A 16,435-nucleotide genomic window follows, 5' to 3' on the forward strand; every position below is an offset into this window, starting at 1 on the left:
GCTAAGGGGAAGGTTCATAGCAATACAGTCATACCTGAAGAAACAAGAAAAAAGTCAACTAAATAACTTAACTCAACACTTAAAGCAAGAGAAGGCAATGGCACCCCACTCCAGTATTCTTGCCTGGAGAATCCCAGGGATGGCGGAGCCTGGTAGGCTACAGTCCATGGGGTCGCACAGAGTTGGACACGACTGAAGCAACTTAGCAGCAGCAACAACACCTAAAGCAACTAGAGAAGGAAGAAATTAAGAACCCCAGGGTTAGTAGAGGGAAAGAAATCTTAAAAATTAAGGAAAAAATAAATGAAAAAGAAACAAAAGAGACCATAGCAAAAATCAACAAAGTCAAAAGATGATTCTTCGAGAGGGTAAATAAGATTGACAAACCACTAGCCAGACTCATCAAGAAACAAAGGGAGAAAAACCAAATCAATAAAATTAGAAATGAAAATGGAGAGATCACAACTGACAACACAGAAATACAAAGGATCATAAGAGACTACTATCAGCAATTATATGCCAATAAAATAGACAACTTGGAAGAAATGGACAGATTCTTAGAAAAGCACAACTTTCCAAAACTGAACCAAGAAGAAATAGAAAATCTTAACAGACTCATCACAAGCATGGAAATTGAAACTGTAATCAGAAATCTTCCAGCAAACAAAAGCCCAGGTCCAGATGGCTTCACAGCTGAATTCTACCAAAAATTTAGAGAAGAGCTAACACCTATCCTAGTCAAACTCTTCCAGAAAATTGCAGAGGAAGGTAAACTTCCAAACTCATTCTATGAGGCCACCATCACCCTAATACCAAAACCTGACAAAGATGCCACAAAAAAAGAGAACTACAGGCCAATATCACTGATGAACATAGATGCAAAAATCCTTAACAAAATTCTAGCAATCAGAATTCAACAACACATTAAAAAGATCATACATCATGACCAAGTGGGCTTTATCACAGGGATGCAAGGATTTTTCAACATCCGCAAATCAATCAATGTAATACACCACATTAACAAACTGAAAAATAAAAACCATATGATTATCTCAATAGATGCAGAGAAAGCCTTAGATAAAATTCAACATCCGTTTATGATAAAAACCCTCCAGAAGGCGGGAATAGCAGGAATATTCCTCAACATAATGAAAGCTATATGTTACAAACCCACAGCAAACATTATCCTCAATGGTGAAAAACTGAAAGCATTTCCCCTAAAGTCAGGAACAAGACAAGAGTGCCCACTCTCACCACTACTATTCAACATAGTTTTGGAAGTTTTGGCCACAGCAATCAGAGCAGAAAAAGACATAAAAGGAATCCAAATTGGAAAAGAAGAAGTAAAACTCTCACTGTTCACAGATGACATGATCCTCTACACAGAAAACCCTAAAGACTCTACCAGAAAATTACTAGAGCTAATCAATGAATACAGTAAAGTTGCAGGATATAAAATCAACACAGAGAAATCCCTTGCATTCCTATACACTAATAATGAGAAAATAGAAAGAGAAATTTAGGAAATAATTCCATTCACTGTTGCAACGAAAAGAATAAAATACTTAGGAATATATCTACCTAAAGAAACAAAAGACCTATATATAGAAAACTATAAAACACTGGTGAAAGAAATCAGAGAGGACACTAATAGACGGAGAAATATACCGTGTTCGTGGATTGGAAAAATAAATATTGTGAAAATGAATATATTACCCAAAGTATGTATAGGGTCAATGCAATCCCTATCAAGCTACCAACGGTATTTTTCACAGAGCTAGAACAAATAATTTCACAATTTGTATGGAAATACAAAAAAACTCAAATAGCCAAAGCAATCTTGAGAAAGAAGAATGGAACTGGAGGAATCAACCTGCCAGACTTCAGGCTCTACTACAAAGCCACAGTCATCAAGACAGTATGGTACTGGCACAAAGAGAGAAATATAGATAAATGGAACAAAATAGAAAGCCCAGAGATAAATCCATGCACCTATGGACATCTTATCTTCGACACAGAAAGCAAGAATATTCAATGGACAAAAGACGATCTTTTTAACAAGTGATGCTGGGAAAAGTGGTCAACCACTCATCAAAAAATGAAACTAGAACACTCCCTAACACCATACACAAAACTAAACTCAAAATGGATTAAAGATCTAAATGTAAGACCAGAAACAATAAAACTCCTAGAAGAGAACATAGGCAAAACAGTATCGGACATAAATTACAGCAGGATCCTCCATGACCCACCTCCCAGAATATTGGAAATAAAAGCAAAAATAAACAAATGGGACCTAATTAAAATTAAAAGCTTCACACAGCAAAGGGAACTCGAAGCAAGGTGAAAATACAGCCTTCAGTATCGGAGGAAATAATAGCAAATGGAGCAACTGACAAAGGATTACTCTCAAAAATATACAAGCAGCTCTTGCAGCTCAATTCCAGAAAAGTAAATGAACCAATCAAAAAATGGGTCAAAGAACTAAACAGACATTTCTCCAAAGAAGACATACAGATGGCTAACAAACACATGAAAAGATGCTCAACGTCACTCATTATCAGAGACATGCAAATCAAAACCACAATGAGGTACGATTTCATGCCAGTCAGAATGGCTGCTATCCAAAAGTCTACAAGCAATAAATGCTGGAGAGGGTATGGAGAAACGGGAACCCTCTTACACTGTTGGTGGGAATGCAAACTAGTACAGCCACTATGGAGAACAGTGTGGAAATTCCTAAAAAACTGGAAATAGAACTGCCATATGACCCAGCAATCGTACTCCTGGGCATACACACCGAGGAAACCAGAATTGAAAGAGACACATGTACTCCAATATTCATCGCAGCACTGTTTATAATAGCCAGGACATGGAAGCAACCTAGATGTCCATCTGCAGACGAATGGATAAGAAAGCTTTGGTACATATACACAAGGAAGTATCACTCAGCAATTAAAAAGAATACATTTGAATCAGTTCTAATGAGGTGGATGAAACTGGAGCCTATTATACAGAGTGAAGTAAGCCAGAAAGAAAGACACCGATACAGTATACTAGCGTATATATAAGGAATTTAGAAATATGGTAACGATAACCCTGTATGTGAGACAGCAAAAGAGACACAGATGTGTAGAACAGTCTCTTGGACTCTGTGGGAGACGGCAAGGGTGGGATGATTTGGGAGAATGGCATTGAAAGATGTATATTGTCATATGTGAAACGAATCTCCAGTCCAGGTTTGATGTATGATAGAGGATGCTCGAGGCTGGTGCACTGAGATGACCCAGAGGGATGATATGGGCTGGAAGTGGGAGGGGGGTTCAAGATAGGGAACTCATGTACACCCGGAGCGGATTCATGTCAATGTATGGCGAAACCAATACAATATTGTAACATAATTGGCCTCCAGTTAAATAAATTAAGAAAATAAAATAAAACATTTTTAAATGTGTATGCATTTAATTAAATCACTACAAATTAAAAACTATACTCCTATTCTCTCAATTTATCCCTCCCCTTCTTTTCCCCAGTAACCATAAGACTTGTTTCCACGTCTGCAACTCAATTTCTGTTTTTTAAATAAGTTCATATACACATCCAATCTTTTTTAGATTCTTTACCCATCTAGATCATTACGGATTATTGAGTAGAGTTCCCTGTGGTATAGAGTGAGTCCTTATTAGTTACCTGTTTTATATTTTGTAGTATATATATGGAGCTTCCCTGGTGGCTCAGCTGGTAAGGCGTTCTCCTGCAATACAGGAGACCCTGGTTCGATTCCTGGGTTGGGAACATCCCCTGAAGAAGGGATAAGCCATCCACTTCAGCATTCTTACATGGAGAATCTCCATGGACAGAGGAGCCTGGGTGGCCACAGTCCATGGGGTCATCTAGTTGGATACAACTGAGCAACTAAGTATAGCACAGCACAGTGTGTATATTAACTTACTTACAAAACTCTTGTTCTTGAACTGGGTAAGCACAAATACATCGTCTTCAACATCATCCACAAAGCTGAGACACTGAAGTTTATTTAGCCTTCCATTAAAACAATTCAAGTTTGACAATTTTCTAAAGGAAACAGAGATGAATCTGCCTGTCATCATAAAGAAGAGGAAGCCAAAGTCGCTACACAATGGCTCCCCCAACTGGCCCAGGCCCTCAGTTCTGAAAAAGCTGAACGCTCCCTCATCAATCGCAGAGGGAAGGATTAACCTGGCTGCTGCTCTGGCTCAGGTCTCCTTGTCCTCCCTCGCAGCCTCTGCAGACTGGAGTGGGAAGGTCCTCAAAGCCCTTTGTCTGACCCTGAGCACAAATTCCATGACTTGCTGTTTGCTGGTCTCTGCATAGGCCCGGGGACCCCACAGGAACTCGTAGTGAGCAGGGTCACTGTCAGGCACCTGCCGGTACTCCAGGTATCCCTCCTGCACCCACACTTGGGTCAGCAGCTCCCTGGGCTCCCCAAAGATGGAGTGCTCCCTCCCAACACACACCCCCATCCTGCTGAGTGCTCCCCAGACCGCCTCCTCAGGGGCGGGGTCTCCATTCCTCATGATCACCCTGAGGACCAGCACCAGGAGGCCGGCCTTGGGCAGGCCCTGCCCACTGCTCTGCATCGCATCGCAGGTGAGGCCCAGGGCAGGGACCGTAGTGTAGGTGTGCTCCCTGGGGTCTACCTCCCTCACCTCCACCCCAAAGACCAGCTGCAGGCACTCCGAGGCTTGTCTGAAGACCACCGGGTAGTGCTCCTGGTTATTCTTGAGGACCTTCTTCAGCATTTCTGCCTGGGAGGTCAGCTCCTTGGCTCGATACTTGAGGAGCAGGAAATTCATCAGGTTAGTTATCATCTCCTTCAGAGCTTCCTGGGGCAAGGTCTCCCCAGGGGCTGAGGAGGACACTGTGGAGGAGGAGGCCGAGGGGGATGCAGCCTCTCCTACCTCAGCCCCCAAGAACTGCATCTCCACCGGGCCCTGGGCCTCGCCTGGGTCCTGAAGGTCTTCCTCGGGCTTGCTCAGCCCACTCATTTCCACCAGAAGCACGATGCCTGTGATCAAACCCCAGACAGCAGTGAGACAGGGGGACAGATGGGGACCACGGGGCTTAGGCGAGGAGAAGATGGGAATGGCCTGGGCTGAGAACACCACTGGCCCTGTGGTCAGTGCATAGAGGCCAGGAGGGACATGAGGAGCAGTTGAAGACCAATCACCTCCCCAGCCTAGAACCCACGGGAGGCCTTGTGAGGTCTGATACAGACCACTTACAGGTCTCCCCTTGAGGGGTTCACTCAGACCTCACAGATGCGCTCATCCTGGACGGCCAGTCCCTTGGCTGCCTGGAGGAAGAAGTGAAGTGGCTCCCCAGGGTGCCGTCAGCACAGCCCCAGATTTCTAACACTGACAAAGCGGGATGATCAGGGCCTCCTGGGGTCCCCTCTGTTCTGAAATGGGGAGCCCCACTCAGGGCACCCTCCTCACCTTCACTCCTGATACTGCCTGGACCTCCTCTGCTCTCTGACCTCAAGACACGGACCTCAGACTTCCGCCTTCACCTCCTGGTTCCTGGAGCTCCTGTGAGAGAAATGATGGGGACACCTTTGGGATAGAGTGTGGCACAGCCCTGGGCTTTTTGTGCTGGAAGGAGGAGTGGACTCTGTGAGGTCCACTCAGTTGTGGGGTGTGAGGCCCCTCGGGGCTCCCTTGTAGTTCTCCCCTTTCCCCTGGCACAGCCTGGACCCTACCCTTTGGGGGCTCTGCAGGGTAACTCAGAACAAGACTCGAGTCTGTACAGAAAGCACTGTGGGGCACCACATGTGGCCACACCTGCCCAGGGCCTCCTGGGGGTTCCAGGCTGGGGAGATGCTTGGTCCTCAGCTGCTCCTCATGTCCCGCCTGGCCTCCAAGCACTGACCACGGGGCAGGCATCTGCTCAGTCCGGGGAGTCCAGCCTCTGCCAACCTGAAGCCTCCGCCCTCCGCCCCCGCCGAAAACCTCACATCCCAAGGTCCCTAAGCCAGATGTAAAAAAACTTCTCATCCTGCTCACCCCGCTCTAAGGCCTCCAAGAGCCCCCACAAGGGCCAGGATCCCTTCCTCTGTGTCAGGGTCTAACCACGTCAGTCCTTCCTCGCGTGGAGCCTGGACTTCAGGCAGCACCCGGGACTGTCCCGTCCGCTATTTTGAGACCCTGCCGCTCTCACGAGGTCCTCAGTCTCTCTGAGACCCGCATGTTAGGAAGTCAGACAGGCCGAGTGTGCTCTTCTCACTGCAAAGTCTCCCAGGGCCAACTACAGGGGCGGGGATCTGTGGGGTTCTGTCGGTCCTCACTCAGGGTCCCCTGGTCCTCTTGCAGGGACCTCACCTTGCCTCCACGCAGAACTTGGATTCTCGCCTCTCCGCCACTGAAGCCCCGCCCCTTATACCAGGACCCCAGCCTCTTGAAGACCCGGATGTCAGGAAGTCAGCACATGCCTGTTGCGCTCATCCTGCCCCCACGGTTGCCCTTGACTGACAACAGAGACAGGCTTCTCTGAGGTCTCCTCTGATTAGGGTCCACCGTCCTCTAGTCCCTCCTCAGGGTCCTCAATTTGACACCCCGCAGGACCTGGGAATCGGCCCCCCTGAAGCCCCGCCCCATATGCGAGGTCCCCAGTCTGAGACCCGGATGTCAGGAAGTCCGCCCCATACCAGGTCCCCTGTCTGAGTCCTGGGTGTCGGGAAGTCCGCACCCTGCACCAGGTCCCCAGTCTGAGACCCGGATGTCAGGAGGTGAGACCATGCATGATGGGCTCATCTTACCCCAGGGTCGCCAAGGGCCAATAGCAGCTACAGGTTTGTTTGAGGCCTCCTCTGACTGGGGTCCAGGGTACCCTCAGTCCTCCCTCAGGGTCATTATCTTGAAACCCTAGAGGAGCTGGACGTCTTCCCTCTGTTCACCTGAGGACATGCTCCCTCTCCCAGGTCCCCAGTTTCTCTGAGACCCGAATGTCAGGAAATGCAGCATGTGCTCATCCACCCTCTGTGCTCCCTGAGCCTTGATGTGAGGGTCCCACCTCTGGTCAACACAAAGGGCATCCCCAGATCTGCCAAGAGTTTGGATGAGGTCCCTGGTGGAGGATATAAGGAACATCACAGATCCCCGCCCCTGCTGTCAGGCCTGGACGATCCTGGTGGTGGGATGAGCACTTGGCAGCCTGTTCTGACTTCTGCATCTACCTTTCAGAGACAATAGGCAACTGTTAGAAGGGGCAAGGCCTCAGATGGTCAGAGGGGAAGATCTTAGTTCTTTTGAGAGTCAAGGTGAGGATTTAGAGGGAGGACTGAGGAGACCTTGGACCCCAGAGCAGAGTGGGCTCTGGGAGGACATAGGGCGGATGAGCACATGCTGCATTTCCTGACATTCAGGTCTCAGAGAGACTGGGGACCTGGTATAAGGGCTGGGGCCTTAGTAGGGGACAGGAGAGAATCCGAAGTCCTACCTGAAGACAAGGTGAGGTCCTGAGGAAAGACTGAACAGACCCTGAGGGAGGACTGATGGAAGCCCACAGATCCCCGTCCCTGTTGTCGACCTGGGAGCCCCTGGGCTGACAAGAACACACTAGGCCTGTCCTGTCTTCCTGACATCAGGATCTATGAGAGACTGGGGACTTGGTATGAGGAGCAGTGTCTCAGGCGGGGAGAGGACAAGTCCAGGTAGTCGGCACTTCCCATCAGGTGGCCAAAGTATTGGCGCTTCAGCTTTAGCACCAGTCCTTCCAATGGATATTCAGGGTTGATTTCTTTTAGGACTGACTGGCTTGATCTCCAAGGGGCTCTCAAGAGTCTTCTCCAGCACTTCAGTAGTACTATTTTATACATAGTAGTGTGCATCTGTTAATCCTAAACTCCTAATTTATCCCTTCCCCTGCTTTTCCCCTTTGGTAACCATAATTTTGTTCTTAGTCTTTCTGATTTGTAAATAATTTCATTTGCATCATCTTTTTAGATTGCACCTATAAGTCTTACCATAGAATATTTGTCTTTCTCTGTCTGACTTACTTCACTTAATATGATACTCTCTAGGTCCATCCATGGAGAAGGTAATGGCAACCCACTCCAGTACCCTTGCGTGGAAAGTCCCATGGGCAGAGGAGCCTGGTTGGTTGCAGTCCATGGGGTCGCTAAGAGTCGGACATGACTGAGTGACTTCACTTTCACTTTTCACTTTCATGCATTGGAGGAGGAAATGGCAACCCATTCCAGTGTTCTTGCCTGGAGAATCCCAGGGACAGGGGAGGCTGGTGGGCTGCCGTCTATGGGGTTGCACAGAGTTGGACATGACTGAAGCAACTTAGCAGCAGCAGCAGGTCCATCCATGTTGCCACAAACAGTATTACTTTGTTATTTTTCATGGCTGAGTAGTATTTCTGTGTTGTGTGTGTGTGTGTGTGTGTGTGTGTGTCTGTGTGTGTGTGTCTATGTGTGTGTGTGTGTGTGTGTGTGTGTATACCACATCTTCTTTATCCAGTCATCTGTCAATGGACATTTAGGTTGCTTCCATATCTTGCCTGTTGTAAATAGTGCTGCAATGAATGTTGGGGTGCATATACCTTTTCACATTAGAGTTTCTGTCTATCTGGGTATATATTCAGGAGTGGGATTGCTGGATCATATGGTAGTTCTGTTTGTAGTTGTTTAAGGAACCTCCATACTGTTCTTCATATTGAGTGTACCAACTTACATTTCCACCAACAATGTACAAGATTTCCCTTTTCTCTGCTCCCTCTCCAACACTTATTCTTCATAGGATTTTTGATGGTGACCATTCTGACCAGTGTAAGGTAATACTTCATTGGAGTTTTGATTTGTATTTGTCTAATAATTAAGAATGTTGAGCATCTTTTCATGTGCCTGTTGGCATTCTGTGTCGTCTTTGCAGAAAGTTTCTTCCTTGGAGAAAGGTTTTCATGTCAGGGTCACACAGGCTGGGTGGCTCAAACAACAAACCGTGTTGGTTCAGGAGGCCAGCAGCCAATGTGGAGGTGAGGTCAACTGATGTTGGCTCTTGTGAGGGCTGTGGAGAGAGTCTGTCCCATCTCTCCCCACTCACTTCCGGGGCATTGCTGGCCATGGTGGGCATGCCCGGGCTTGGGCTTCCTCTTCACCCGGAGTTGTCCTCTGTGCCTGTCTGTCTCTAAATGTGTCCTTTGTATGGGGACAGCCATCCTATTCGACGATGGTCCATCCTAATGTGCTCACTGGACCTGCATTAGCTCTGTGAAGACCTTCCCTTTGTCTCTAAGGTCACACCGAGTTACTTGGGATTGAGACTCCAGCACCTAAACTTGAGGGGACACGATGTGACTCCTCACACCCTACAAACACTCTGAGGTAGGAACACACTGGAATGTTCCAAGGATGGAAGGATGGCCTTCATAGCTACTGGGGGTGAATCCAGGGGTGAGAAGAGCAGGCGATCAGGGAAGGAGCCAGATCATGTGGGACCTCATTGGTCTGTGAGAACTGTGGGTCTGTTGTGCTTGGGGAAGGGAAGGCCCAGGAGGCTCTAGGCTGGGTGCCTCTGGGACCATGTCCCCATCCTCATAGTTACATGGAAACATAGGCTCCTGCTAGAGGTGCTGAGAATCTACTGAGGTTCAGGCCTGCAGCTCTGCTCCCCTGCCTTCACCCCACTCCAGTAAACAGGGACCCCCTTCCAGGTACAAGGAAAGAAATGAGGAAGGAGGTGTATGTGGTCAGGTCCCCTGCAGTCATGGGCTATCTCTCTATCCCTGGCACCTCCTCAGCCGTGGAAAGATGTGAGAGTAACCTGGTGGGTTATTTGAGGTTTGAATTCTGTAATCCCTGCATGGTGCCATTCCAGGCCCTGGCAATGACATTCAGTGCACCCGTCCCAGTAGTTCCTGCTCTCCCTCGTTCTTTCTCTAGGCTCTAGGTGGGGGCTGGGGCATCTGTTGACAGTGGAGGCCGTGGTGTGGGAAGGGCTGCAAGGAACGTGATTCCCAAAAGCATGGGGAAAACACCTGGCAGGGCCGTCCAGGGCCAAGGCCAGATTGGTTTGCACGGATCTGTGCTCAGCAGGCCTGGGCTAAGATGGGGGCTTTGCAGAGCATGGGCAGGGATGGGGCCAGGGAGTTGAGAGGTGGGGTGGGGGCAGTGGTGGGGCGGGGGGAAGCCAAGCCCAGGACTGTGCCTGTCTGTGCTGGGAGGGGACCAAAGCCCAGCCACTGGGCTGTGAAGCCAGGGGGCTTGCCCTCCCTCCTCAGTGCACCCAGGGTTTCAGGGCCCTCTGTCTTGGAACTCACCACGTGCCTCTCTCCCACTGTTCCGCCCTCCTTCCTGACCTCCCCACAGATTGCATGTGATTGACGGGTCCTCTGGATTGCCAGCCCCTGTCAACGGACAGTGTGGAGATGGATGGAAGGAGCCAGCCCTCTGTGACCCACACCCCCCCATTCTGTGTCAGCAGGCTTGGAGGATGCTCAGACTCGTGGGCCTGATGTCTGGCCCAGGGCTGTGAGCTTGGAGGCTGCTGTGTCAGGCTCCTGGTCTTTGTGGTTCTGTGTTTCCGCACCCACGTGAGGTCCTGGGAGCCCTGGGAGATGAAGTTTGACTGTCTGTCCTTCCGACAGCCTTACGGTGTCAAGACCATGGAGATGTGGTGGCTGCCCATGCTATGTGGACCCAGCACTGTACCGTGGCTGTCCACAGCGGGCACTGGGACTGGGAGGACATGGACTGGCAAGAGCTGCTGGAGCAGAGGCTGGGGGTGAGCCCTGCCCAGATCCAGGCCTTGCTGCGGGATAGGGAAAAGTTCTGCCATGGAGTGATCGCCGGCATGTGACGTCCTGCCCTCACTGCCCGCATGGCCCCTGGTGCTGCCCTAGATCTCAGCCAGCTTGTGGTCACTTGTTTTCTGTTGAACCGGTTGGTAGGGGGAGGAGGGTTGGGGCTGAGGTTTCTTCAGAGGGGCAGCGAGGGTCCCTGGGCTGGGAAATGGCAGCCTGAGGTGCCTGACCCCCACTCCAGGCCTCAGTCCACATTTGTGCTCTGAAAGGCAGAGGCATATCAGGGTCTGCATGTGGCACTTGCCTCTGTATGCGTGTGTGTGTGTGGGGGGGGGCTGTACACATATGTGGGAGTGCCCGGCAGAGAACATGAGAGGTAGCACAACACCCAACCTGGGTTCCCGAACCCAAAAGCCTGCAGCCGGGCCTGAGAAAGTACCCTGACTCCCCAGGGTTGAGGCCCCACAGCAACTCCTGTCTGCGCGTGAATTGCTTAGGGACCTGATGTCCTCAGGCTCCCTGCCGGGGCCCTCCTGTTCTGTCCCTTCAGCCTGCGGTGGGCAGACTGAGAGCTGCCCATGGCCTGGTGGGTTCATGGAGCATCAGGACTCTCCCTTTCATTTCACTCCCTCCCTCACTTGGCCTTACCCGAGTTCCCTTTGCTGAGGTGAGCCCACCTGAAATGCTTAGCCAGAGGACCCAGTTCACCCCGGGTCTCCTCTGTGATGCAGTCTCTAGCAGGCATGACTTTGAATCACCTTGTTCTCCTAGAAGGGGACCGGGTCCATGAGGAGAAGGTATGGGGGGCACTCAGCGGGATGGGGGTATTTGCACTGCATCTATGGGGAGCCCAAGGAGCTGCTGACCCAAGTGTGGGTGCGGGCGGGGTACCTGCAGTACCGGCAGGTGCCTCACAGCCACCCTGCTCGTTACGAGTTCCTGTGGGGTCCCCGGGCTTATGCGGAGACCAGCAAGCAGCAAGTCAAGGACTACCTGCGCAGGGTCAATGGCAGGGGTCCCAGGTTCTTCCCACCCCGGTGTGCAGAGGTGTGAGGCAGGAGGAAGAGGGGCCCTGAGCCTGAGCAGCAGCCAGGCTCCTTTCAGGCCCACATCCAGCAGCTTGTCCTGGGGGTAGGAAGGGAGGCTGAGCCTTCCCTGTGTGTTTGAAGAGGGAGCATTCAGCCTTAGTCGTGACGGCCTGGGCCAGTTGGGGGAACTGGTGTGTAGCATCTTTGGCTTCCTGTTCTCTACAGTGACATGGAGATCCACTTCTGCTTCCTTTAGAAATGTTTCAAATGTTGTTCCTTTTAATAGGAGGCTTAATGAGCTTCAGTGTCTCACCATGTCAGTAACATTGATCACAGTGTGTTTTTGCTTACCCAGGTCAAGAACAAGAGTTTTGCTGTTTTGTAAAAGTGATTGCGAACACTTTCATTTTGCTTTGTGAGCCTGAACAAGATTCCATGGACTTGGAATATAACTATTTTGGAAATATGATAGTACTTAGCAAGAATTGGGGTCTGCCCTGGTGGCTCAGAGATGAAAGCGTCTGCATGCAATGCGGGAGACCTGGGTTCGATCCCTGGGTCCGGAAGACCACCTGGAGAAGGAAATGGCAACCCACTCCAGTATTCATGCCTGGAGAATCCCATGGACGGAGGAACCTGGTGGGCTACAGTCCACGGGGTCGCAAAGAGTCGGACATGACTGAGCGACTTCACTTTCACTTTAGCAAGAATTAAGAAATAGAATGTATTTGACGTGAGTTCCTCCATACCTCTTGTCTGTCATTTTATACAGCTACACTGTCTCTGTTAAATTGTATTTATTCAAGTTATTGTTTAAGAAAGTAGAAAAAGCCTGATTTGACTTAATAAGTGCCCCTCTCTGGCTCATTTACTCCATAGACTGTCGTGGAGCCTGTGCTCTGTGGAAGGCCCTGTGTTAGCAGTGGGGACACTAGGAGAAGCAGGATGCCCCCTACCTAGAGTGATGATCTAAGAGCTGCAGTCACATGAGGACAGTGGAAAGACATCCCCTAGTTCCACAGACAGGGAAATGAGGGGCAGGGTCCAGGAGGAGCACATGAGTGTCACTGCCTGAGCCAGGGTGGTTTGGGGCTTTGGGAAGCTGGGTTCATTCTGTGGGAGGTGATTGTGATGAGGGTGGATGGTGGCAGCAGCCAGAGTTATACACAGTGTCTTATGGGTGAGAAGAAAATCTCAAATGGGACACACACATTAGAAGATCCTCTTCTGTCCTAGATAAACTTCCTGGGGCAGGAAGGGAAGTTACACTATGGTCAGGAACAGTTAGATACCTGTTTATGCTGCTTGATCTAGGTAATATAACAACATTTTTCAAAATGGGGAGGGGAGACTGGACTTTGGTTTGCTGCACAATCTACTCAGTCCTGGAGAATATACTTGAAGACGTTTTGGTAAGCACCCCCAAACTTTTGGTAGGATTTTAATGGAGTGTCTTCTTTGAAACTGGTGTCTGTGCACTTAACCTAAAGGATCAGCTTATCCAGGTATTCAGGCCCGAAAGCCATAGATGAGGAGGGGTTATGGAAACCACAGTGGCAAAATCTATACTGAACTTGAATTCACACACCTCAGAATCCTCCTTGAAGGTGGAAAGTGCTGCGTTGTGCATATCCTAGCTGGATTTTATAAGAAAACTCCCACTGTTCTTGTCCTCTCACTGTCCCTTGTCTGATACCTGCCCCTCATGGAGCTCCTGCCTGTTGGGGAGTCTAAGGGCACCTGTGCAGTCACTCAGACAAGTTCCATTGTGTGGAGTTAGCCAGGAATTCCAGGGAGGAGACTGTGTCTGGCATCAGGAGGCAGGGGCACATCCTCAGCTCGCTGAGACTGTGGGTGCTATCACTGCAGAGGGAAGGGCAGAAAGAGCACTGGAGGGAGCCTGGGGGACCCTCCCTGACATTCCCAAGAGCCTTGGAAACTAAATCAGATTTTGCATTTGAAAGTGCCAGCACAGAGGGTTGACTAGAAACAGTTGGAGATTCAAGGCATCTTTGGCTTCCTCAAAAACTCCTCAACACACGACGCAAATTGTCTTCATCCCAAGCTATACCTACCGGCTGCTGTCTGCTGAGCACCGAGTACACTGCACGCAGGGGAGTCTCCAGGTCCTTGTTCTCATCTCTTCTCCCTCTGCTTCCTGGAAGCAGTTTGCAGGGAACATGGGATCCTAGGTAAACCTCCAACAGTTTGGGAATAAATACATGATCAATTCACCAATTTAAATACAAAGGCAGAAAAAAACACCTTTCATATAAATAACAAAAGCACATCATTTGGGGAAAAAGCATCCCATTTGTGCTGATATCTGGGGTGGGGTGGAAAGATATTCTAGATGAAGGTGGTGTCACATCCATGGGGCTGAGGTCCCAAGAAGCAGCAAAGGCCCCTGTCTGCCTGGCTGATGGAAGCTCTGTCCAGGCGCCATCCATTCAGGGCCAAGGTGAGGACATGGGCTCCTCCCAGTGGCACTGATTTCGTGAGTCAGCAGTGAGTGGTTGTGTGGAGCGACATCCTTATTCCCTGCCCAGGAATTGAACCTGGGCAGCCTGGATGAGAGCCAGGAATCCTAGCCAGGAGACTAGCAAGGGCTAGAGGCTGAGAGCTATTTTATCATGGATCATTGCTTCCAGTGAAAAATGCATTTATCACAGAAGCAGAAACTGTAAATGCAGGTGCAAAGTGTATCGTTAGAAACAACACAAGTGGGAGAGCACATAAAGAAATGGTTTAGTTGAGACAGAAGCAAGGCAGAGATGCAATCCTGGTGAGAAAGAGTGTGGATGTCACACCTGGTGAGCAGGAGCACAGTCAAGAGGCAGTAAAGTCATTTATATAAGGCAGTCCTTCTGGATTTTTGTCTTCCTTCAGGCCAATTATCTGGTTTCTTTTCCACACCTGACCTACCCTGGGACACTCCCCTGCAATCATACACACACCCCTCAGCCAAGATGGATCTCGAAGTGAAGGTTTCTGTGAGGATCAAGACTCATTATGGTCTGGCATTATCCCTTGACTTTTGACCCACAAGCAGCCTTTTTTCACATGTCTGGTGTCTCCCTTGTCCCAAAAGTTGGGGGAGTGGAGATATTTTATCTTTTACTCAAACAGGGTTTTGCCCCTCTTTGTCCTTGCCATGACTGTTACTTTAGGTATTTATAACAGACAAACCCTGGCTATTTACGCTGTCTCTATTGTTTTATTCATTTCAGAGAGCAAACAGGAGGCGGATTGTAAGTGCCTCAACTGTAGCAAACTATCCCTTGTCACAGAGAATACTAACATTTGTAAGTATCCAGCCTGAAGCCCACTTCTTTGTGTCCCAAGAAATGCAAACAGGAGGCCAATTGAAAATGTCCAACTTGAAGTCCATCCATCCATACTCCTCTGCCTTACTGTGTGATGCATAAATACTTTCATCGTAATAGTACTGGTAAATGCTTACTAATTCTGTTCTGTATATTCTCTGGGACAAGAAGATGATCTGACTTGCCAAAATAAACATCAGGGCACAGACGCCTTGAGATATATATAGCTTTGTGATTGAGTCCAACACAAATACTTTGACGTCATACTCCTTGAACTTTGGACATGGCACAGGCATCGCTCCTGCCCATGACTTCAACCTCCAAAGGATAAGTCTGTGTGTCTAACTTGCATTTCATTCTGTTGTTCACTTCTGGTGCCATTTCAGAGCACGATGGTCATAGTAATTTTCAGAAGGCAGACATCAAAATGGAAGACCTTGAAGAGATCAACCTTATCAAGGTGAGGGGGTCAGGCCACTGTATGATCTCCAATTGATCCTGTGAGTAGTCTCTCACAATGTACTTCCCCCAGAGAGGCAGCCCCTTCAGTGGAGGGCAATTCCAGAGAAGACTTTTGCTCTGAGTCCTCATCCACCAACACCAGTGGCCCTGGGCAAATGAGTGGGCTAGTGACAAAGAGGAGATCTGGGTGGCACCACAGCATCCACTATATTCCACCCCTCCCAACACTGACATACACTCCCTTCATCTGGAGAGTTGGCCTCCTCTGAGGACAGTTTCTTGAGGATTCTGGTTGGTCTCCACTCCTCCTAAAGAAGCTCAGAGAGAAAGACTGGACAAATGCTGGGCCCTCACAGTTGCAGCAGCTGCTGCACCACAACTGACGGTCACCCTCTCTTGCCTGAGATCCGTTCTAAAGGTACAGGTACCTTCTACCTGTACTCTCAGCCAGGACCTCGGCCATTTCCATTGGTTTCCCTGGTGAGGTAATACAGACTGTGTCCCTCAGGGTTTTGAAGCCCTGGGCCCGTTGCCCTTCTCAGACCCTTGCTCTTGGACTTGTCAATTCACCACTGAAATGGGACAGGAAGCCAAGACACCTCACCTGGCTGTTAGAGATGTTTCCTCGCTGTTCCCCCTGTGCCAGAGTAACCCGCACACTCCTTGGGATCAAGGTCAGCTCTGCCTGCCAGGATGGGAACAGTTCTCTGTGTGTGTTCGTCCCCTAGCAGGAGGAGCCCAAAGTGCCCAGATGGGAACCATGGCTCATGGGTCAGTAGGACTGTTGTCGTGTCTCCTGGGGGAACCTTCTTGCTGTGGGAACAGCCTGTTGTG

At 49.4% G+C, this 16,435-nt stretch overlaps 1 protein-coding gene and 1 pseudogene across 1 annotated transcript; one reads left to right on the forward strand and one right to left on the reverse strand.

The window, feature by feature from the left end:
* LOC148773500 (melanoma-associated antigen 10-like) overlaps positions 1-16,435 on the forward strand; it is a 66,370-nt pseudogene that overhangs the window by 28,126 nt on the left and 21,809 nt on the right.
* Positions 4,236-5,027, reverse strand: LOC148773501 (melanoma-associated antigen 10-like). Its single transcript, XM_088833990.1, has one exon. It carries the CDS (start codon positions 5,025-5,027, stop codon positions 4,236-4,238), a length of 792 nt encoding a protein of 263 aa, XP_088690116.1.

This window comes from Moschus berezovskii, chromosome X (genome assembly GCF_049115385.1).
Source record: "Moschus berezovskii isolate FMDL1 chromosome X, NW_MosBer_1.0, whole genome shotgun sequence".
In the NCBI taxonomy this organism is placed as follows: domain Eukaryota; kingdom Metazoa; phylum Chordata; class Mammalia; order Artiodactyla; family Moschidae; genus Moschus; species Moschus berezovskii.

Bases quoted from the DNA above. Each gene is read 5' to 3' on its own strand.
- LOC148773501 (XM_088833990.1), bottom strand. From the start codon at position 5,027: ATGAGTGGGCTGAGCAAGCCCGAGGAAGACCTTCAGGACCCAGGCGAG.